The 23,930-nt window shown below is 44.0% G+C and overlaps 1 protein-coding gene across 1 annotated transcript in view; it reads left to right on the top strand.

Moving 5' to 3' along the window:
* LOC132377870 (inter-alpha-trypsin inhibitor heavy chain H3-like) overlaps positions 1 to 23,930 on the top strand; it is a 162,039-nt gene that overhangs the window by 8,819 nt on the left and 129,290 nt on the right. The window contains exons 4-8 of the mRNA XM_059944307.1: positions 7,450 to 7,554; positions 12,774 to 12,936; positions 13,042 to 13,152; positions 13,238 to 13,366; positions 13,454 to 13,570. Coding sequence (XP_059800290.1) covers positions 7,450 to 7,554; positions 12,774 to 12,936; positions 13,042 to 13,152; positions 13,238 to 13,366; positions 13,454 to 13,570 — 625 coding nt within the window. The remainder of the gene's footprint in view (positions 1 to 7,449; positions 7,555 to 12,773; positions 12,937 to 13,041; positions 13,153 to 13,237; positions 13,367 to 13,453; positions 13,571 to 23,930) is intronic.

Raw genomic sequence — 23,930 nt, 5'->3', positions numbered from 1 at the left:
ACAGCTTCTGGGATGATTTTACATTTGCTTCTGTTTTGCGAGTTGTAACCAGAGATTCTGCCAAATCACAAATATGGCCTCATCAGGAATTCTTCACAGATCATGCTCATTACTTATTTATTTACTTAGTGACACAGGACAGAGTCAGTCCTTTTGGCCCTTCGAGCCATGCTGTAATGATTTACAATGACCAGTTAATCTACTCACCTGGGGGAGGAAACAAGAGCACCCAGGGAAAATCCACACACTCCATGAGGAGGACTTACAGAGACTCCTGACAGGGGACACTGAAATCTAACTCTGAACTCCAACTCCAGCAAGATGTAATAGTGTCCCACTAACTGCTAACGTTTGCGCTCCATTCCCCAAAACATCTGCTGTTTACAATGGACAGAAACTTTTGGGTACATCGCTCCTTTCCAGTCCTGATGGAAGGTTTCAGCTTGAAGCACCAACTGTTTATTCCCTTCCATAGATGCTACCTGACCTGCTTAGTTCCACCCGCATTTAGTGTGTGTTGCCAGGTGTATCAGTACTTTGCAACAGCAGTCTTGTCACCCTTACTTTCTATTGGTATTCATCTAAAATAGAGAGGGTAAATTAGAGAGGCAACAGAAAAGAACCTTGGCAGGGTGAAGATGAGAGGAAGGTTAAAGCACGACAACTTAAATGAAGGAGTGAGATGGAGGTGGGGTGGAGTTTGGTGCTCATGGAAAATAGTATGGAGGAACAGACTGTTACCATCAGCTGAGAGAAACATATATCATTTTGGCAGTCAGACTGTTAAAAACAAAAAAATGGCTCATTCAGAGTCAACAGAGGAACTCATCTGCAGTATATGATCAAACATTCTCAATTTCTCCTCAAGAAATTATCAGAATTTCCAGATATTTTCTAATTAGCTTTTAGCTCTAATAAGGAACAGTTTAGTACAGGGACTATTTCCAGCAATTGGAGAAAATATTGGCTCATTCATTATATGACTATAACCCAGAGTTCTGAGAGAGGCTGTTGAAGAGATTATAGATGCATTGGTCATGATCTTTCAAGAATCACTTGATTCTGTCATGCTCCCGGAGGATTGGAAAATTGCAAATTTCACTCCACTCTTTAAGAAGGGAGGAAGGCAAAAGAGAGGAAATTATAGGCCAGTTAGCCTAACCTCAGTGGTTGGGAAAACATTGGAGTCCATTATTAAGGATGAGATTTTGGTGTACTTGGAGACTAATAACAAAATATGTCAAATTTAGCATGGTTTCTGTAAAGGGAAATCTTGCCTGACAAATTTGTTAGAGTTTTTCGAGGAAGTAACAACCAGGGTGGACAAAGAAGAGGTAGTGGGTGTCATTTACTTGGAATTTTAGAAGACATTTGATGAGGTGCCACTCATGAGGCTGCTTAACAAGATAAAATCTCATGGCATTACAGGAAAGATACTGGCCTGGATAGAGGGATGGCTGACAGGCAGGACACAAGAGTGAGAATAAAGGGGGACTTTTCAAGTTGTCTGCCAGTGACTAGTGGTGTTCTTCTGGGGTCAGTATTGGGACCACTACTTTTCATATTGTTTGTTGGTGATTTAGATAGTGAAATTCATGGCTTTCTGACAAAGTTTGCAGATGATATGAGGACAGGTGGAGGGGTAGGTAGCATTGTCTCAGAAAGGCAGCATCCATTATTAAGGACCTCCAGCACCCAGGGCATGTCCTTTTCTCCCTGTTACCATCAGGTAGGAGGTACAGAAGCCTGAAGGGGCACACTCAGCGATTCAGGAACAGCTTCTTCCCCTCTGCCATCCGATGCCTAAATGGACATTGAGGACATTGAACCCTTGAATGCTACCTCAATTTTTTATTATATATTATTTCTGTTTTTGCATGGTTTTTAATCTATTCAATATACTTAATTGATTTACTTATTTATTATTATTTTTTTTCTTCTATATTATGTGTTGCATTGAACTGCTGCTGCTAAGTTAACAAATTTCACGACACATGCCGATGATAATAAACCTGATTCTGAATCAGTTGAGGAAGCAATGAGATTGCAACAGGGCTCAGACAAATTAGAAGAATGGGCAAAAAATGTGACAGATGGAATACAGTGTTGGGAAATGTATGATAATACATTTTGGTAAAAGAAACAATAGTGCTGACTATTATCTTTCTGGGGAGAAGGTTCAAACATCAGAGTTGCAGGGGGACTTAGGAACTTTGTGCAAAGAAGGTTAATCTGCAGATTGAGTCTGTGGTAAAAAAGGCAAATGCAATGTTGACATTTATTTCAAGGGGATAGAATATAAAAACAAGGAGATAATGTTAAGCCTTTATAAGTCACTAGTGAGGCCGCACTTCCAGTGCGATTGTCAACAGTTTTGGGCCCTTTATTTCAGAAAGGATGGGTTGTCATTAAAGAGAGTCCAGAGGAGGTTCACAAGGGTGATTCCAAGAATGAAGGGGTTAACATATGTAGAGGGTTTGGTAGCTTTGGGTCTGTACTCACTGGAATTTAGAAGAATGCATGGGGATCTCATTGAAACCTACTGATTATTGAAAGGACAAGATAGGGTGGATGTTTCCTCCGGTGAAGGTCTCCAGAATGAGAGGGCACAGCCTAAAAATTGAAAGGTAACATTTTAGAACAGAGGTAAAGAGGAACTCTTTTGGCCCAAGAATAATGAATCTATGGAATGCTCTGCCACAAGCTACAGTTGAAGCCAAGTCCGTGGGTATACTTAAAGCAAAATTTGGTAGACTCCTGATTGGTTAGGGCATCAAGGGATATGGTAAGAGAGCAGGTGTGTGAGGTTGAATGGAATCCAAGATCAGCCATGATGAGATGATGGAGTGGACTCAATTGGATGAATGGCCTAATTCTTCTCCAATGTCTTATGAACCCTTCTTCTATATATTAAAAAAAATGAGGTGGTGTCCAAGCTTCAAAGTCCATTTAGGAATCGGATGGCAAAGGGGAAGAAGCTGTTCCTGAATCACTGAGGGTGTGCCTTCAGGCTTCTGTACCTCCTACCTGATAGTAACAGTGAGAAAAGGGCATGCCCTGGGTGCTGGAAGTCCTTAATCAGACACCACTTCCTAAAGATGTCCTGGGTAATTTGTAGGCTAGTGCTCAAGATGAAGCTGAGGGACACACTCAGAGGGACAATACTGGGGGAGTGTCACACTGTCAGAGGGACAGTACTGAGGGAGTGTCACACTGTCAGAGAGACAGAACTAACGGAGTGTCACACTGTCAGACGGAAATTACTGAAGGAGTGTCTCACTGTCAGAACGTCAATACTGAGGGAGTGTCAAACTATCAGAGGGACAGTGCTGAGTGAGTGTCAAACTGTCAGAGGGACAGAATTGAGGGAGTGTTTGAAACTCAGAGGGAAACTACTGGGGAGTGTCACACTGTCAGCGGGACAGTACTGAGGGAGCGACACACTGTCAGAGGGACAGTACTGAGGGAGTGTCACACTGTCAGGGTACAGTACTGCGGGAGTGTCACACTGTCAGAGGGACAGTAATGGGGGAGTGTAACAATGTCAGAGGGAGATTACTGAGGGAGTGTAACACTGTCAGAGGGACAGTACTGAGGGTGCGACACACTGTTGGACAATACTGAGGGAGTGTCACACTGTTAGAGAGACAGTACTAACGGAGTGTCACACTGTCAGAGGGACATTACTGAAGGAGTGTCTCACTGTCAGAATGTCAGTACTGAGGGAGTGCCAAACTGTCAGAGGGACTGTACTGAGGGAGTGTCTGCAGCTTCTGCACCTTCTGCAGCTTCTTTCAGTCCTGTGCAGTAGCCCCTCCATGCCAGACAGTGATGCAGCCTGTCAGAATGCTCTCCACGGTACAACTATAGAAGTTTTTGAGTGTATTTGTTGACATAGCAAATCCCTTCAAACTCCTAATAAAGTAAGGAATGAAATGATAGAATAAGATTGAAGAGAACCATGCTGCAAGATGGGAAGGATGTAATCTCTCCTATGTTATATCTTTATATAATATAGTAATATTTTTCATAATATTTGCAGTTGATATTAATTTAGTTGAATTTAGAAATGGCCAGCCTGCTGCTTCTCTTTTTCTCTGATATTTGCTAGATTTTTAAAACTAAAACTGATGTGGGAGCTCAACAGGTTGAGCAGAGTATCTGGAGGCAGAGGGATATTCAGTATTTTGGGTCAAGATTCTGCTTCAAGACTGACTCCATTTAATATCTGGAGTTCTGCTGCAATTCCAGTCCATTTTCTCATGCCCAAGATCCTGTTCCATTTTCACTCTGGCTCCTCTCTGTCCTAAGTACCATTTAGTTCTTTCAAATTGTTATATATTTTCACAGCTTGCAGAAACTCAATTACTCTTGCACTGGCATTCCTGGTTCTGAAATTCTTCTTCCTTACTCACTGGTTCCTAGATGCTGTTGTGAGCCTGGGATCTTAATCACTTTTCCTCAGCATTATCCTCTATTTCCAATTTATCCTTCACAGCTATTTTCTATATCTGCAACTTTTTGCAGTATCCACCCAATGTCATTCTACAAAATACCCAAATGAATGTTAAGAAAATCATAATATAATTACCTGGATATATATTAACCATTAAATGGTTGGAATTTTCATACAAAATTTTCACACCTCTGAAAAGGATATTCTTAAAATCTGAAATAATACACACACAAAATGCTGGATTTCATCAGACCAGGCAGCACCCCGGAAAAAAGTATAGTCAACGTTGCCGGGTGAAAATCCGCAGAATGTCTTTTGTTTGTTCTTAAAATCTGGCTGTTTTATCAAGCCTTAGTCAAGTGCCATAATTTCTTCATATAGCCTGGTATCAAATGCTTGTGTGATGGATCTGCCGTTATTGATACCTTCTTGGATAGAATAAATGGAATCATGAAAAATCAGTACATCTAATAACTAAAATGAGGAAGTTCCATGAGATGCCTATATTAGTTAAAAATACAATGAACTACAGATTTGGTCTACAACACAATAGGTCTACAGTGGGTGTGATCTCATTGGCTTTTTCTACATGGACTTGGATCACCTGGACTGCTGAACTGTTGAGCTGAGGTCTCCATCAGCCAGATTTGACCATGGACGTTGCAATCTAGATGTCTAGATATGCAAGTCAGGGCTGTGTGATATGGAGAGCAAGCTGTCGCCCATGTAGCAAGCTCCCCCTCTCCACACAACTGATGAACCAAAGGAACGGCAGAGACTGATACAGTTTGGTACCAGCAGCATCGCAGGAGTTGCCAGTCAGCATTGAACTCAATGTAGAACTACCTTAGGGACTCCAACTCTAGATTTTTCCCTCAGGGTTTACTCCCGAAGCCTTCCCCATGAGTGGGTATAGCTGCAAGGCAGTGGAGGTTTGAGATCAGAGTTTTCATTCTCCTCGATGAGCTGCCAACCATGGCTGATGAGCCCCATCTGTCCAAAGCAACTGGTTTTAAGGCACCAGTAGCCTGTTTTTGCCCTTTACTCTGTCAGTAGAAACAGTTCTGTCAGACTTAGTAGCAAAGCCACATGTGAAGGCCAGGAGCTGGATTTGGTTGTCAGAGGCTGTTTGAGGAACACACCATTGGGGGAGCATTTAATAGATAGTGGGAACTTGTCCCCACTACCACCCCTGGCTACGGCAACCCTGAGGAACCGTCACCTGGACAATACTAATACTTAGGTTGCTCATTGACAACAGTACAGCATTTAACACAATCATTCCTACAGTTCTAGTCAAACAGCTCCAAAGCTTTTGTAGCTCCTCACCAGAAGACCATAATCTATGCAGATTGGAAATAACATCTCCACCTTGCTGACGATCAACACTGGTGCACCACAGGGGTGTGTTCTTAGCCCACTGCTCTACTCTCTCTACACCCATAGCTGTGTGTCTAGGCACTGCTCAAATGTCATCTCTACACTTATTGATTACACAGCTATTGTTGGTAGAATATCAGATAGTGAAGAGAAGGTGTACAAGAGCAAAATATACCAACTAGTTGAGTGGTGTCACAACAACAACCATGCATTCACCATCAGACCAAAGAACTGATTGTGGACTTCAGAAAGGTTTCAGAAGATGAAGGAACACACACCTGCTCTCAGGCGAGGTATCCAAAGTGAAAAGAGTGGGCAATTTCAGGTTCCTGGGTGTTAACATCTCTGATGATCTATTCTGGGCCCAGCATATTCATGCAGCTCAAAGAATGTATGACAGTGGCTATACTTCTTTCGGAGTTTGAGGAGCTTTGGTATGTCGCCAAAGACACTCACAAATTTCTACCATGGAGAGCATTCTAATTGGCTACATCACTGTCTCATACAGGGTGGGGGAGGGGGCTGCTACTGCATAGGTTCAAAAGAAGTTGCAGAAAGCTGTAAACTTAGTCAGTTCCAACATGGGCTCTAGCCTGCATAGCATCCAGGACATCTTCAAGGAGCAATGCCTCAGAAAGGCAGCATTTGTCATTAAGGACCCCCATCACCCAGGACATGCACTATTCTCATTGCTATCATCAGGAAGGAGGTACAGGAGCCTGAAAGCACACCTTCAGTGATTCAGGAACAGCTTCTTCCCCTCTGCCATCCAATTCCTAAATGGACATTGAACCCATCACAATTTTTTGCACTACTTATTTAATTTAACTATTTAATGATAAATACTTTTACTGTAATGCAGAGTTTTTTTGAAATATTACAGAATATTGTTCACTCTGGGGTTGTCAATTTGGAAGTTTAGTTGATTGCTGAAATTGGCAAAATGTTTGCAGACATTTCAGCTCCAGTTGAGAAACCTTTATCAGTGCGCAGTTGAGATGTTGCCTCTTCAGAATGCCAGCTTATATACTCCTCTGTGGTCTGAATGAATACTGACTAGACATTGAGATCTGGTTCGCAATAGAAGATTCTGATTGGTTAGCTTTCAGGGAACTCCACTGGAAGTGTTTTCTTCACTGACCAGATCCCGGGAGTACCATTGATTGTTGATGTCATTGTTTCTCTGTTCTCCATAAGGGTTCATATACCAAATCTATGTCAACATGTTTGTTGTAGAGAACCACACTTGGAGAAATTCTTGTTCTTCCCTTGTTCTTGCTTGAGTCAAGACTCTGGCTGTCATTCATTTGAAATGGTGTCCTCCTTCATCTTCCTGTGCAGTTTTTTGTTTAACATTCTGTATTGCATTGTACTGCTGCTGCAAAGACAACAAATTTCACGACTTATGTGGGTAATATTGAACCTGATTCTGATTCTGAGGTCTATCCCCAACTTTCTATTCACAGCAGGAATAAGTGATTATTTTGCAGATATCTACTGTAATACATGATGTGACTGTAACAAATCTTAGTTGTACTTTGGCAAATATTTTGAAACAAATAGACCAAGGAATGAAGTATTATGTAATAACAACATAATTTCTCCCTCCATAGGACTCTGGATGGAGTAACATATGTGGGAGCTGTGAAAAAGAAAGAAGAGGCTGAGGAGCAGTACCAACATGCAGTTTCACAGGGACAGACAGCAGGGATCGTAAAGTAAGAACAGTTTCTCATACAGTCAAAGTGACCACATAAGGCTATACTGTAAAGAAATTAGAATAAAATGCTGGAACCGGTATGCACTCCCCTGCCCCCATGCAATAAATAAATGCTTGGATATTTCATCGAAGTAAAAAAATGATATGACGTGGCAAAAAGCCAGATAGCCCATTAAGGAATGGCAAGTTACCTTTTTTCAATTAACATCTAAGTTGCTTTTCAAAGTCTTCAGTGATTTCCTTTCTACTACCCATGCAAACAATGGGTTCCAGATCAAATCCACCCTCTGCATAAAAACATTCTCCTCACATAACCCAGACCTTTTCACTTTGCTTTGAGGCCATGTTCTCTTGTTTCTCAAAATATTAATCCTTTCTAAGTCTATCATGATTTCCATCAAACCTCCTGTAGCTTCTTTGCTTTAAAGAGAACACTTTGAAGTTCAGGGTGTTAGGTGCTGAGTAAAAAGGCAGCACCTCTAAGTTTGTGATCTCAGGACTGCTACCCCTGCCACATGCTAGTGAGGCCAGGACTAGGAAGATTATACAGTTTAATGCCTGGCTAAGGAGTTGGTGTTGGAGGGAGGTCATAAGAATTTGGATCGTTGGGCTCTCTTCCAGGGAAGGTGGGACATGTACAGAAGAAATGTTTGCACCTGAACTGGATGGGACTAATATCCTAGCAGGAAGGTTTGTTAATGCTGCACAGTGGGGTTTAAACTAGAGTTGCAGGGGGTTGGGAACTAGAGTACCAGAAGAGTTAGTTATTGCAGATGCAGATGTTGTTAAGATCTCAGACAAAGATAGGAATCAATAGGTTGGGCATGGTGTAACTAGTGTCCTGAGCTGTGTAGACTGAATAAGTATTTTGCTTCATTCTTCACTGTGGAGGACACTAGCAGTATGGGTGGAAGTTCCAGCTGTCAGGGAGCATGAAGCACATGAAGTTACCATAACTAGAGAGAAAATTACTGGGAATCTAAAAGGTCTGAAGGTAGATAAGCCACCTGGATCAGATAATGTACACCCCAGGGTTCTGAAGGAGGTGGATGAAGAGATCATGGAGGCATTAGTAATCATTTTTAAGGATCACTAGATTCTGGAATGGTTCTGGAAGACTGGAAAATTTCAAATGTTACTCCACTCATCAAGATGGGAAGAGACAGAAGAAAGGAAACTATAAGCCAATTAGTCTGAACTCAGTGGTTGGGAAGATGTTGGAGTCGATTTTTAAAGATGAGATCTCAGGGTACTTGAAGGCATGTGATAAAACTGGCCATTGTTAGCATGGTTTCCTCAAGGAAAAATCCTGCTTGATAAATTGTTGGAATTAATTTGAAGAAATAGCAAGCAGGATAGACAAAGATGAATCAGTTGATGTTGTGTACTTGGATTTTCAGAAGGCTTTTGACAAGGTGCCAAACATGAAGCTGCTTAACAAGCTATGAGTCCATGGTATTACAGGAAAGATTCTCATATGCATAAGTCAGTGGCTGATTGGCAGGAGACAAATATATATAAGGAGCCTTTTCTGGCTGGCTGCCAGTAACTAGTGGTGTTCCAGAGGTGTCTTTGTTGGGAACAATTCTTTTTATGTTATATGTCAATGATTTGGAGGATGGAATTGATGACTGTTGCAAAATTTGCAGATGACATGAAGATAGTTAGAGGGCAGGCTGTTTTGAGGAAGTAGAGAGATACAGGAAATACAGTGTTGGGACGTGTATGGTCATGCATTTTAGTAGAAGAAATGAAGGTTTGAATATTTTCTAAATGGAGAGAAAATATAAAAAGCTGGGGTGCAAAAGGACTTGGAAGTCCTTGTGCAGGATTCCCAAAATATTAATTTGCAGGTTGAGTGTGTGGTGAGGAAACCAAATGCAATGTTATCCTTCATTTCAAGAGAACTACAACATAAAAAAAGGATGTAATGTTGAAACTTTATAAAGTACTGCTGCAGCCTCACTTGCAGTATTGTGAGCAGTTTTGGGCCCTTTATGTGCCAAAGGATGTGCTGAAACTGAAGAGCGTTCAAAAGAAGTTCATAAAAATGATTCCAGGATTAAATGACTTCTCATGTGAAGAGTTTTTGATGGTTCTGAGCTTCTACTCACTGGAATTCAGAAGAATGAGGGGTGACCTCATTGAAACCTATTGAATGATGAAAGTCCTTGGTAGAGTGGATGAGGAGAGCATGTTTCCTATAGTGGGAGAGTCTAAGACCAGAGCAGAAGACACAATCTCAGAATAGAGGGATGTCCTTTTAGAACAGAGTTGAGGAGGAACTTATTTAGCCAGAGAGTGGTGAATATGTGGAATTATTTGTCACAGGCAGCAGTGGAGGCCAAGTCTTTATGTACATCTAGGGAAGATACTTGTTTGGGCAGGGCATGAAGGGTTACAGGGAGAAGGCAGGAGATTGGGACTGAGAGTAAAATTGGATCCGCTGTGATGAAATTACTTGATGGATCAAATGGCCTAATTCTGCTCCTATATCTTATAGTTTTATGGTCTTCTAACTCACTTTAGGATGTTGACACCTGAAAAGGCCAGCATTTGTTGTTTGTCCCTAATTGCCCTCGAGATGGTGATGTTGTTTCATCTTCTTGAACTACTGTGGTCTTTTAGCAGGAGATACTTCCATAATGTTGTTGGGTGGAGTTCTACTATTTAGACCAAGCATGATAAAGGGATGGCAATATATGTCCAAAAATGGTGCGAGACTAGGAGAGGAGTCTACATTTGGTGCCCTTGGGGACATCGAAGGACTTTGTGTGAAAAGGGTAATGGTTGCAGTGATGCTGTCAAATGCAGATGCTTTCCCTTTCAAAACGAGTGAAACTTACAATCCAGTGTAGAGTAACCCACAATGGATTGGACGTTCATTCCAAATCTGGCACAGGTGAGGCGAGGAAACTGTCAAATTGGCATCAGAGTATATGTGAAAGAACTGAGTCGAGGGGTGAGAATAGAATGATAGGGAGAAATAAATTCCATGAGCAACCATGGTCTGAAGGAGTATGCCTATGTGGACAGTCTGATTGTATATCTCAAAGAGGACTTTATAATTGGGAAATTGCAATGTTGAGAGCTGTGGTGGGGAGAGCATGCCCACTGAGAAGCTGTCTTTGATCAGCAATCCAGCTTCCATGAAGTGAAGGTCAGTTCAACAAATCCCAAGGCCACTGCTGCCTTTATCAGAAAGTTTAATGATAACTTCACATGTAAACAGCTCCATGTGCAAAGGAGGGTAAGTTAGGGTTGTTACGAAAGTACCACAGCTCTGAGGGGCCAAAGGAGCGGGAGCAGCCCCCTCCTTCCGGAGAATCGCAAGTTCGCTATTAATTCGGGTCTCGGAAGTGAGAGACAATGCAACGGTTTTGCCCATTGTTCTTAGAGGCACCTGTGTGACGTGCATGTCCCAGCTATGTGACAGCTATCATGGATATGGACACCCTCGGGCAATGTGGGGGTGAAGATTGCATCACCCTACTTTGATGGACATCTACAACTCTGCAAGTCAAGATAAAAGAGGACTGCAGGAGGTAGTACGCCAGCAACGCACCCGAAGGACACCCTCGCTCAGTGCTCCCGTGGCTGGAAGCCACTCAACGCCACGTGTGCTCCTAACTCCTTTGCCTGGGGAGCGGGTGGCTGATAATACCGAGAAGGACTTCGAACTAACAACGGGGAAACAACGTTCCCCTGATTTAACGGAGTGGCTTCATAAAGACCCGGGCAAGTTTTTCCGTTTTTCACCGATCCCTCTAAAACACGTGAAACCCAGCGATTCCCCAAAAGGCTAAAGTCTGCAGACTTCTGAGTGACTTTTATATTTCCAACGGACAATATATTATCCCCTAGACAACAGTCGAGATTACTTCTTAATGATGATTATTACTATACCCGCGCTTTAGATTGAGTATTGATGACGTGCATTATCTGAATGTTTGTATTAACCTTACTTTTGTGCCCCTTTATAAATAAAAACGTTTGAAAATAGTGACATCAGACTTCAACGGACCTCTCTATCTTTGCTGGTAAGTTATCCAGTTATGGGATACGTAACAGGGTGAGTAAGAGAACTGGATATTTTGAGATAGTCTATGTCAATGTCATGAATAAAGCTAGAAAAGGTAAGAAGTTGGTACAAGGATCCAGGTTGTTCAGAAATTTTGGAAAGAAAAGAAAGAATCTTCTGGCACCAACACAGCATGTTTATAAGTAACTGACCTAACTCAAACATCTCTTGTAACGTGGGAGGAAACCAAAACCAGCTATCACTGAGAGAACATATAAACTTCTTACAGAGGGCAGTGGGAATTGAACCCGATCTTACAGCTGACTCTGTAAAGTGTTAGGCTAACCACTATGCAATTGCACTATTAACTTCTCATTGTGGGTCTTCCCTTTGGACGTTCTCTGTCCAGGTGGAATGCATTCTGCACTGAATGTTTGCTTCAGCTGCCTCATTTTAAACATTATTTAAAAGACGCCCATCTTGTTTTTCTTTGACAGTTGTTTGGGATCGAGGGTGACTTACTTCCACACTGATTTCAAAGGTGACTTAGTAAGTTCGGTATTGGAACATTCGGCTCTTCCACCGATGGGACAAAAAATGGCTGCCACGGATGGGGCTGATACTAGTTTGGGAGTGATGTACTCCTTCCACTACTTAGCAAGGGCTTCTTTAAGCTTCTGATGCACTACCTCTTATTGTTCAGTGGTGGGCCAATGGCTCCCAGCAGCTGGTGAGGATGTTGCACATCTTCAAGGAAATTTTGAGCACCTTTTTCCCTGTCTGCCTTGCAGTCTCATCACATATAACCATATAACAATCACAGCACGGAAACAGGCCATCTTGGCCTTCCTAGACCATGCCGAACTCTTAATCTCACCTAGTCCCACCTACCTGCACTCAGCCCATAACCCTCCACTCCTTTCCTGTCCATATACCTATCCAATTTTACCTTAAATGACACAACTGAACTGGCCTCTACTACTTCTACAGGAAGCTCATTCCACACAGCTATCACTCTCTGAGTAAAGAAATACCCCGTCGTGTTTCCCTTAAACCTGCCCCCTAACTCTCAAATCATGTCCTCTCCCCTATCATGAAAGTGTGAAGTTAACAAGTTATAGGAAATCAAGAGAACAAGGCCATTCATTACTTAGCATGTAGCACTTACTGTCTGATCTTTGTTTTGATTCCCAAAGGAAATCAGGAAGGAAAACAGAAAAGTTTGAAGTGTCAGTTAATATTGGACCAACCAAAAAAGTCACATTTGAACTGATTTATGAAGAATTATTAAAACGTAACCTAGGGAAGTATGAAATGAACATCCAAGTGAAACCCAAGCAGCTTGTCAATCACTTCCAGGTAACTTGCAAAGTGTATTCACACTTGCCTAATATTATAGTTTTGACTGACTGTGACCTTCTCAGTTTATGATGAATAGGTTTCACTTTGAATTCTTGTTTCCAGATTGATGTACATATTTTTGAACCACAAGGCATTTCCTTTCTGGATGTTGATTCCAGTTTCCTAACACATAATCTGACTTCCCTCGTGGAAAAGACTGTAAGAGGAACAAAGGTACAAAGCAATGAACATTTTGTTTTTGGTTTATTGTAAAGACCAAAGCAATACAAAATTAATACTGGTTCATTATTTCATTCAGGCACACGTCTCCTTCAAACCAACACTTGAGCAACAGCGCAAGTGCCCTGATTGTCACGACACAGTTCTGGATGGAAACTTCATCATACGTTATGATGTCAATAGAGACCTGTCTGCTGGCAGCATTCAGGTAACTTAAAAACAGTTTTAAAGTTAAAACCTGTGATGACCCTGGTGATTTATTCTGATAATGCTTGATTTTATTTATATTTTTCAGATTGTAAATGGATATTTTGTACACCATTTTGCACCTGCTAACTTAACCAGGATTCCAAAAAATGTTGTATTTGTGATAGACCACAGTGGATCTATGTCAGGAACTAAAATGCACCAGGTAAGAAGAGTTGGTTGGGGTGAGAAAGAAGGTTTGGAATTCCAATGATATTCCTTTTCCTAATTCCAGGACATACACTACCTGCACCTAAAATAGTGACTTGCTTTATTAGTTTCACACATATTCACCATTAGCAGATAGAAGGAGTAGGAGAAGGGGAATGATAAGAAACTGTTGGTGGACTGAGGAGGGGAGTAAGATGACAAGCTAGTAATACCAGGTAGGGGAGGGGGTCAGGGAGATAGAAGCAGGTGAATGAAACATGGAGCCTGGTAAAAGGAGGAGAAACAGATGGAGATAAGTGTGCCATGGGTTGTGGGGAGTATGAAGATAGGAGACAACTGCTGATGAGAGAAAAGCAGGAACTCAAAGTGCTTACAGTGCTGGATTAGGATTAATAAAGGAAATGAGAGTGGAAACCGTTAGGGGGAATTTGACGGCAATTAGAACCAGAAGCAGATGGGTGAAGAGGAACGCTGCACATGAAGTGGATGGGGAAAGGGATGGAAATGGTGAATGGTGGGCTGGGGATTTGTGTGAAAGGGAACTGAAATGGGAGGGACAAAGGAGAATCGATAGGAAAGGTGCGGGGGGTGGGGATTAAAGCCAGTTACCTAAAAGTGGAACATTCCATATTCATGACATTGAGTTGTCGAGTATAAGATGTTATTCATCCAGTTTGTGTTAGGCTTCATTCTGGCAACAGAAAATATTTTTTCCCTTTTTCCTCTTTCTTTTAGTTTGACTGTGTTAGATATTATACCAACTGGCTAAAACTGGGTCACATGTAAGCTGTAACTGGGAAGTCCTTACTCACCCAGCAAACCTCTGGGAGACAGGGTCCAGAAGAATTTCAGAGAATCTCATTCTCCCGATACAATGATTTACACTTATTAAACTCAAAAATAGCAGATTTTATATATAAATGGGAATTCAAATGGATACGGGAAAAAAAAAGAATCGCCTATATTAAGACACTTGATTGATTTATGGAATAAGGTAAATATGGACGATGAGATAAAGAAATCTTTATTAGCAAAAAGAACTTTAATTCAAAATAGGCTTATTCCTTTTACAATGGATAATAAACTTTTACATAATTGGTTCCAAAAGGGGATTAAATATCTAGGTGATTGTTTTGAAGGAGGTATATTGATGTCATTTGATCAATTAAAAAATAAATATAAAATATCAAATAACACCCTTTTTTGTTATTTTCAATTAAAAGCTTATTTATGAGAAAAGCTGGGACAAACAGTGTTGATACCAAAACCTAGTGAAATAGAAATATTAATTCAGAAAGGAAAAATTAAAATTACATCTTGTATGTATAATTTGATTCAAAAACAGACAATTAAATCAAGAATTCATAAATCAAGACAAAAATGGGAATCTGATTTGAATGTTAAAATTGATGGAAAAAATTGGTCAAGATTATGTTCTGATAGTATGAGAAATACAATAAATGTTTGACTTAGATTAATACAATATAATTTTTTGCATCAATTATATATAACACCACAGAAAATAAATAGATTAAATTCAAATATGTCTGACCAATGTTTTCGATGTAATCAAGAAATTGGTACTTTTTTTACATTCTACATTTACATTCTTGTTTTAAAATTCAATCATTTTGGATAAATCTAAGACTTTTATTGGAACAAATTACTGGAGTACAACTCCCACCTAGTCCAGTATTATTTTTATTAGGAGACATTGAAGGGACAATACCGAAACTTAAATTGAATAAGTATCGGAAAAAATTTTATAAAAATTGCATTGGCAGTAGCCAAAAAAGTTATCGCAGTTACTTGGAAATCTGGTTTATATTTAACTATGGATCGTTGGAATAATGAAATACATAGTTGTATTCCACTTGAAAAATTTACATACAATCTAAGAAATGAATATGATATATTTTTGAAAATTTGGTTCCCATACTGACAAAAGATAGGATTAAATACATAGGTCCTTTGAAGATAAAATTATAAAGTAATTGGGGAAGAAAAAATAAATATTAAAATTATTTTGAACTCCATGGAGCATGTGGGGATCCTCCGATATCCAGGCAATCTTTCTCTTCTTTCTTTTTTTTCTTTCTTTAGACGAGGGTTAAGGGGGGGAGGATTAAGGGGAGGGGGAGGGTTAATATTATTTTTCTTACTATTTTATCATCACATTTATTCTTGTAATGTTCTAAAATTTAATAAATAAATAATTTTTTCAAAAACTCAAAAATAGCAATATATGATTCAAAAACAAGAGAAAATCTGCAGACTCTGGCAATCCAAACAACATAGACAAAATGCTGGATGAACTCAGCAGACTAGGCAGCATCTATGGAAAAGAGTACAATCAAGATTTCAGGCTGAGATTGAAATGTCAACTGTACTCTTTTCCATAGATAATGCCTGGCCCAATGAGTTCCTCCAACATTTTGAACAAATGATTTACTACAGTTTCAATTGTTTGAATTAGTACTTAACTTAAACATTTGGAATATAGTCAAGTAACTCTATAGAATTACGTACAGTATAAACAATGGCAGCACTTACTAACTACAAAACTTCTTTATATATTCGACACTGGTGCTTGTTCCAAAAGCCTCTGTCCAAAATCCAGACACACAAAATATACCTCTTTTGTTTCAGTGTTGAATGATGGCTCTGTAGCGGTGTGCTACACGCAGCGCTAAAATTACAACACGGAGTCGGAAACTGCAGTCGAAGGAAAAAACTTTATTCGAAATCTTCAGCCTCACTTTTAAGCCTCCCTCAACCTGCCCCCCATGGCGCAGAGGCTCCAAAGCTCTGTGCTCTCAAACCCCCGTAGGCTATCTAATTGTGAGTCGGTTCGGATGTGCCAGGAAATGGGTCGCCACATAACCCCCCCCCAGAACCAGCGATACACCCCCCAATGTCCACAGTCTGGGCCAGAACCTGCTTGGGAGGTCGGCCTCTGCGCCGAGGTGCCGGAAACTCGGCCGGTTTGAGGCGGTCCACCGTGAAAACCTCCTCTTTCCCCCCAAAGTCCAGCACGAATGTGGACCCGTTGTTCCGGAGCACCATAAACGGCCCCTTGTATGGCCACTGCAGCGGTGGCCGATGCCCGCCCCTTCGTACAAACACAAACTTACAGTTCTGTAGGTCTTTGGGTACGCAGGTCGGGTGCCGCCCGTGCTGTGAAGTGGGTATGGGGGCCAGGTTACCGAGCTTCTCACGTAGTCTGCCCAGGACTGCTGCGGGATCTTCCTCTTGCCCCCTTGGGACTGGTAGGAACTCCCCGGGGACGACCAGGGGCGCGCCGTATACCAACTCGGCCGACGAGGCGTGCAGGTCGTCCTTGGGCGCTGTGCGGATGCCGAGTAGGACCCAGGGAAGCTTGTCCACCCAGTTGGCTCCTCGCAGGCGGGCCATGAGGGCCGACTTCAGGTGACGGTGGAAACGCTCCACTAGCCCGTTCGACTGTGGGTGGTAGGCAGTGGTGCGGTGCAGCTGAGTCCCCAAAAGGCTGGCCATAGCTGACCACAGGCTGGAGGTGAACTGGGCGCCTCTGTCGGAGGTAATGTGGGCTGGTACACCAAAACGAGATATCCAGGTGGCGATCAGGGCTCAGGCGCAAGATTCGGAGGTGGTGTCGGTGAGCGGGACCGCCTCTGGCCATCTTGTGAACCGGTCCATAATAGTCAGGAGGTGCCGCGCTCTGCGCGACACTGGCAGGGGGCCCACAATATCCACATGAATGTGGTCGAAACGCCGGTGGGCGGGATGGAACTGCTGCGGTGGGGCTTTGGTGTGCCGCTGCACCTTGGCCGTCTGGCAGTGCATGCACGTTTTGGCCCATTCACTGACCTGTTTGCGGAGTCCGTGCCAAACGAACCTGCTGGAAACCATCCGGACAACTGTCCGGATGGAGGGATGCGCCAAGTTATGAATGGAGTCGAAAACGCGGCGCCGCCAGGCTGTCGGGATGACGGGACGGGGCTGGCCGGTGGCGACGTCACAGAGTAGGGTCCTCTCACCCGGGCCCACGGGGAGGTCCTGGAGCTGCAAACCGGAGACTGCGGTTCTGTAACTCGGAATCTCCTCATCCGCCTGCTGTGCCTCTGCCAGCGCCTCAAAGTCTACCCCTTGGGAAAGGGCATGAACGGTAGGGCGAGAGAGCGCATCCGCCACGACATTGTCCTTACCCGAGACGTGCCGGACATCCGTTGTGTATTCAGAGATGTAGGACAGGTGGCGTTGCTGGCGGGACGACCAGGGGTCGGACGCTTTCGTAAACGCAAAGGTAAGCGGTTTGTGGTCCGTGAACGCGGTGAAGGGCCGACCTTCTAGGAAGTACCTGAAATGCCGGATTGCCAGGTAGAGCGCCAACAGTTCCCGGTCGAAAGCACTGTATTTGAGCTTGGGTGGTCGCAGGTGTTTGCTGAAAAATGCCAGGGGTTGCCAGCGACCTGCGATGAGTTTCTCCAGCACCCCACCGACTGCTGTGTTTGATGCGTCCACTGTGAGGGCGGTAGGGGCGTCCATTCTGGGATGTACTAGCATTGCGGCGTCCGCCAAAGCTTCCTTCGTTTGAACGAAAGCGGCAGCGGACTCCTCGTCCCAGGTAATGTCCTTGCTCGGACCCGACATCAGGGCGAACAGGGGGCGCATGATCCGGGCAGCTGAAGGGAGGAAGCGGCGGTAGAAATTGACCATACCTACGAATTCCTGAAGGCCTTTGATCGTGGTGGGTCGGGGAAAGAGGCGGACCGCATCTACCTTAGTGGGCAGAGGGGTTGCCCCGTCTTTAGTAATCCTGTGGCCCAGGAAGTCAATGGTATTGAGTCCGAACTGGCATTTGGCGGGGTTGATTGTAAGACCGTACTCACTCAGTCGAGCGCAGAGTTGACGGAGGTGGGACAGATGCTCCTGACGACTGTTGCTGGCTATGAGGATGTCATCCAAATAGATGAACGCGAAGTCCAGGTCCCGTCCCACCGCGTCCATTAACCGCTGGAACGTCTGTGCGGCATTCTTCAGGCCGAACGGCATGCGGAGGAACTCGAAAAGGCCAAACGGGGTGATGAGAGCCGTTTTGGGGACGTCGTCAGGATGCATCGGGATTTGATGGTACCCTTGGACGAGGTCTACCTTGGAGAAGATCCGTGCGCCGTGCAGGTTTGCTGCAAAGTCCTGAATGTGCGGCACAGGGTAGCGGTCCGGTGTGGTAGCCTCGTTCAGCCTGCGATAGTCGCCGCACGGTCTCCAGCCCCCCGTCGCTTTGGGCACCATGTGCAGGGGGGAGGCCCATGGGCTGTCGGACCGCCAGATGATCCCCAATTCCTCCATCCTCTGGAACTCCTCCTTCGTCAGTCGGAGCTTGTCCGGGGGAAGCCGCCGAGCGCAGGCGTGGAGGGGTGGTCCCTGGGTCGGGATGTGGTGCTGTACGCCGTGTCGGGGCATGGCCGCTGTGAACTGCGGTGCCAGAACCGATGGGAAATCCGCCAGGACCCTGGTGAAGTCATTGTCGGACAGCGTGATGGAGCCGAGGTGAGGGGCTGGCAACTGGGCTGCACCCAGGGAGAACGGCTGAAAGGTCTCGGCGTGTACTAGTCTCTTCCTGGGCAGGTCGACCAGTAGGCTGTGAGCCCGCAAAAAATCCGCACTCAGAAGCGGTTGGGCTACGGCGGCCAGTGTGAAGTCCCACGTGAACTGGCTGGAGCCGAACTGTAGGTGCCATAGGTCCTTACTGTGCTGCCATTCATGGTCCTCAGTGGGGGACCCGGTGCCCTGCTGCGGGTGTCGTAACTCGTCGGAGGTAAAACGCTGATCTCAGCCCCAGTATCGACCAAAAACCGGCGTCCCGACCTTCTATCCCACACAAACAGGAGGCTAGCCCGATGGCCAGCCACCATAGCCATCAGCGGCGGCTGGCCCTGGCGTTTCCCGGGAACTTGCAGGGTGGGCGACAACGGCGGGCTTCTGCGCCCCACCGCTGGTGGTAGAAGCACCAGTGTACATTGGGCCGGGGGTTGGCGGGCTCTGCGGCCGGGCCTGGACTGGTTTGCTGCCTGGAGCGTGGCTGGGAGATCTGTGCGATGGATGCCCCGCTCACCTTTTTGGCGTTCCACAGCAAGTCCACCCGGGCTGCCACCTTCCGGGGGTCACTGAAATCCGCGTTGGATAGCAGCAGGCGTATGTCCTCGGGCAGCTGCTCCAGGAATGCCTGCTCAAACATGAGGCAGGGTGTGTGTCCGTCAGCGAGAGACAACATCTCATTCATTAAAGCCGATGGAGGTCTGTCGCCCAAGCCATCCAGGTGCAGTAAACGGGCAGCCCGCTCGCGCCGTGAGAGTCCGAAAGTCCTGAGGAGCAGGGCTTTGAATTCCGTGTACTTGCCGTCTGCCGGGGGCGACTGTACGAACTCCGTGACCTGGGCCGCTGTGTCCTGGTCGAGGGAGCTCACCACGTAGTAGTAGCGGGTGTCTTCTGAGGTGATCTGGCGAACGTGGAATTGGGCTTCGGCTTGCTGGAACCATAGGTTCGGGCACTGTGTCCAGAAACCCGGCAGTTTCAACGAAACCGCATGAACAGAGGCGGCGTCGGTCATTTCTGGTCGAAAAATCGTTTGGACCGTTGGGGTCACCAATTGTAGCGGTGTGCTACACGCAGCGCTAAAATTACGACACGGAGTCGGTAACTGCAGTCGAAGGAAAAAACTTTATTCGAAATCTTCAGCCTCACTTTTAAGCCTCCCTCAACCTGCCCCCTCATGGCGCAGAGGCTCCAAAGCTCTGTGCTCGCAAACCCCCGTAGGCTATCTAATTGTGAGTCGGTTCGGATGTGCCAGGAAATGGGTCGCCACAGCTCCATGAATAAAACACTCACCAGAAGATTAAGTGACAAGAGAGATCTATCTTGAACCAGGAACATTCATTTTGACCCACACCCACATGATTGGCTTCACTAGCCACAATCTATCAACTAGATATTAAACTTGGACAGGTTTTATTTCCTGAAGACTGGTTCACATTTTGGATAATACAGAGTTATGCTATCCATAATTTCATAACCACAGAATGATCCCTAATAAGTGTTTCCTCAATACACTTTTTGAGTACATTTCAAGTTATAATTATAGTGCAAATCCAATTCAAGTTATTTGGTCAAAATTACCGATGCATGTTCTTTTTCATTGGGTGCTGTCTCTGATTCCGATCACCTATTATAAGACCATAAATCACGGGAGCAGAAATAAGAAAAGGCCATTCAACCGGCAGGAGCCATGAATCTATTTTCTATCAGTGTGTCTCTAATGTATTTTGTGTTGCCATAGTTCAGTTTTGGTCTAGTTAGAGCTAGGGAGGCAGCTGGAATGATTTTCTTTTTGTTGATCACTAATGCTAATGTAATTGTTAACATTACCACTAGATTGTTATTAGACGGCTTATTTTGTTAAATCTCTAGTTTTAGTTTTGTTAGTTTTTTATTGCTACAAGATTGTTTGTCTTTGCTGATTTCTTAATTAAGGATCGAATGTACTTTTTAGAACTTTGGAACTTCATTATGGTGGATAGTGCATTATACAGTGTCAACCTCCACCCAGCCCCACTCCACCTTTCTGTATCTCTAGTCTAAGTGGTTTTGGTTTGTTTTCAAATAACCACTACACAACCCATTGAGTCTGCTACAACATTCGGTCATGGCGGATATATTTTCTCTCTCAACCCCATTTTCCTGCCTTCTCCCCAAAATCTTCCACATCTTTTCTAATTAAAAATCGATCAACCTTTGCTTTAAACATACTCGGTGACACCGCTGTCTGTGGCAGTTCACTACAGATGCACCATTCTCTGGTTAAAGAAATTCCTCATCATCTCTATTCTCATCCTTCTATTCTCATGGAGTCATAGAGCACTACAGAAGAGAAAGAGGCCCCTTGGCCTATTTAGTCCATGACAAACTACTATTCTGCCAAGACCAATCGACCTGACTTGGATCATATTTATCCAATCCTTTCTTAAATGATGAAACCGAACCTGCATCCATTATTCCTGCTGGCGTCTCATTCCACACTCACACCACCCTCTAAGTGAAGACGTTCATCCTCATGACCCCTTAAATATTTCACCTTTCACCATTAACATATGACCCCTAGCTGTCATCTCAACCAACTTCAGTGTAAAAAGCCTGTTTGCATTTTCCATACCTATACCCCTCATAGTTTTGTATACCTCTATCAAATTTCCCCTCATTCTCCTATGCTCCAGAGAATAAAGTCCTAATCTTTTCAAACTTTTCCAATAACTCAGGTCCTCAAGTTATAACAGCAACCCTGTAAATGTTCTCTGTGCTTTTTCAATCTTATTTTCCTCTGGTCCTCGAAACTCCCACTATTGGAAATATCCTCTCCACATCCACACTATCTAGGCCTTTCAATATTTGGTAGGTTTTAAGGAAATTCCCACCGATTCCTCTAAACTCCAGTAAATACGGCCAGTAAATAGTCCTCACATCTTTCATCTGCAACATTATTCTGGGATATGAGTCTATAGAAGTGAGGCAAAGCAGCAAGGTCATGAAGCCTATGCAGAGTACAGAGGAGGAGCTCCTCCTGTCTTGAGGCAAATAATGGTGGATAAATCCCTAGGGTCTGTCAGGGTGTTCCCTCTGACCCTGCGTGAGGCAAGTGCAAAAATTGTAGGGCACAGCAGAGATATTTAAATCATTCTTAACAGCAGGTGAGGTACTAGAGGATTGGAGGACAGCTAATGTTGTTCCGCTGTTTAAGAAAAAGCTCTAAAAATAAACCAGGAAATGGTAAGCCTGTTATTGGAAGGTATTCTAATGGACTGGATAGATGAAAGTGGACTGATTGGGGATAGTCAGCATGGCTTGTGGATGGTAGATCATGTTTTTCAAGGAAAATTGTTGAAGGCAAGGCAGTGGATGCTCTCTACATGAACTTTAGCAAGGCTTTTGACAAGATCCCACAAGGGAGGTTGGTCAAGAAGGATATTCAAGATAAGGTAGTAAATTGGATTAGACATTGGCTTTGTGGGAGAAGCCAGAGAGTGGCAGTAGATATTTGCCTCTGACTGGAGGCCTGTGACTACTGGTGTGCCACAGAGATCAGTGCTGGGTCCTTTGATGTTTGTCATCCATATTAATAATCTGGATGATAATCTGGCTAACTGGATCAGCAAATTTGCTAATGACACCAAGATTGGGGATATAGTGGACAGCGAGGAAGACTACCAGAGCTTGCAGTAGGATCTGGACCAGCTAGAAAAATAGTCTGAAAAATGGCAGATAGAATTTAATGCAGCTAAGGTCAAGGTGTTGCATTTAGTAGAACTGGGTAGGTCTTACACAATGAATGGTAGGGTACTGAAGAGTGCAGTGGAACAAAGGGATCTGAGAATACAGGTCCATAACTGAAAGTGGTGTCACAAGTGGATATTTGATAAAGAAAACTTTTGGCTCAGTGGCCTTCATATATCAAAGTATTGAGGACAGGAGATGGGATGTTATGTTGAAGTTGTATAAGATGTTACTGAGGCCTAATTTGGAGTATTGTGAGCAGTTTTGGTCACTGGCCTACAGGAAAGATATAAATAAGGCTGAAAGAGTACCAAGAAAATTTGCAAAGACGTTGCTGAGTCTGGATGACCTAACTTATAAGGGTTAGGACTTTATTCCCTGGAACATAGAAGACTGAGAGGATATGTGATCAACCTCTCTCTCTCTCTCTGGCTATCCATCCCATAGGGTGATGATGGTTCCTTCAGTCAGTTAGTGGGGCTTGATATGTGCGTCCTGGAATGGCTATACAGGCCGATCCTTGACCGGCACTGCTTGCCACATATTTGGCAGGTGCGGCCTGAAGGGGCAGCAGGAGCAAAAGCTCTGTTGTGGCACTTCCTGTGCCTTTCCTCTGTTGCCTCTATGAACCTGTTCTCAGCAGTGTCCACACCTTTTCTGATGGCGTCCCTCCACTGTGAGTGATCTTGTGCCAGATCCTCCCATGTTGACGGAGCAATGTCAGGTTTCTTGAGGCTCCTGTGCAGAACATCCTTGTACTGTAGTCGCTGATGTCATGGGAAAATCTAGTTTGTAAGGGGGTCCAGAATAGACCCTATGAACTGTACTGCTATTAAGAGAGAGAGAGGGAGGCATCCAGCACAATGAGAGAGAGAGACAGACAGACAGAAACTGCTCAAAAGATTGATGGTATGGTTTCTCTGCCAGCTTGTTTACCTTTTCCCCGAGGTCACTTGCCTGCTTGTTAAAGTTCCTGCAGAGAGAGCAGGGCGGAGCAGGTTGATGGACAGCTGGTGTCCAACATATAACCGTATAACCATATAACAATC

The sequence above is a fragment of the Hypanus sabinus genome, chromosome 19, assembly GCF_030144855.1.
Source record: "Hypanus sabinus isolate sHypSab1 chromosome 19, sHypSab1.hap1, whole genome shotgun sequence".
Classification (NCBI taxonomy): domain Eukaryota; kingdom Metazoa; phylum Chordata; class Chondrichthyes; order Myliobatiformes; family Dasyatidae; genus Hypanus; species Hypanus sabinus.
The sequence above is the reverse complement of the archived record's forward strand: the minus strand, read 5'-3'. Positions and strand labels throughout refer to the sequence as shown.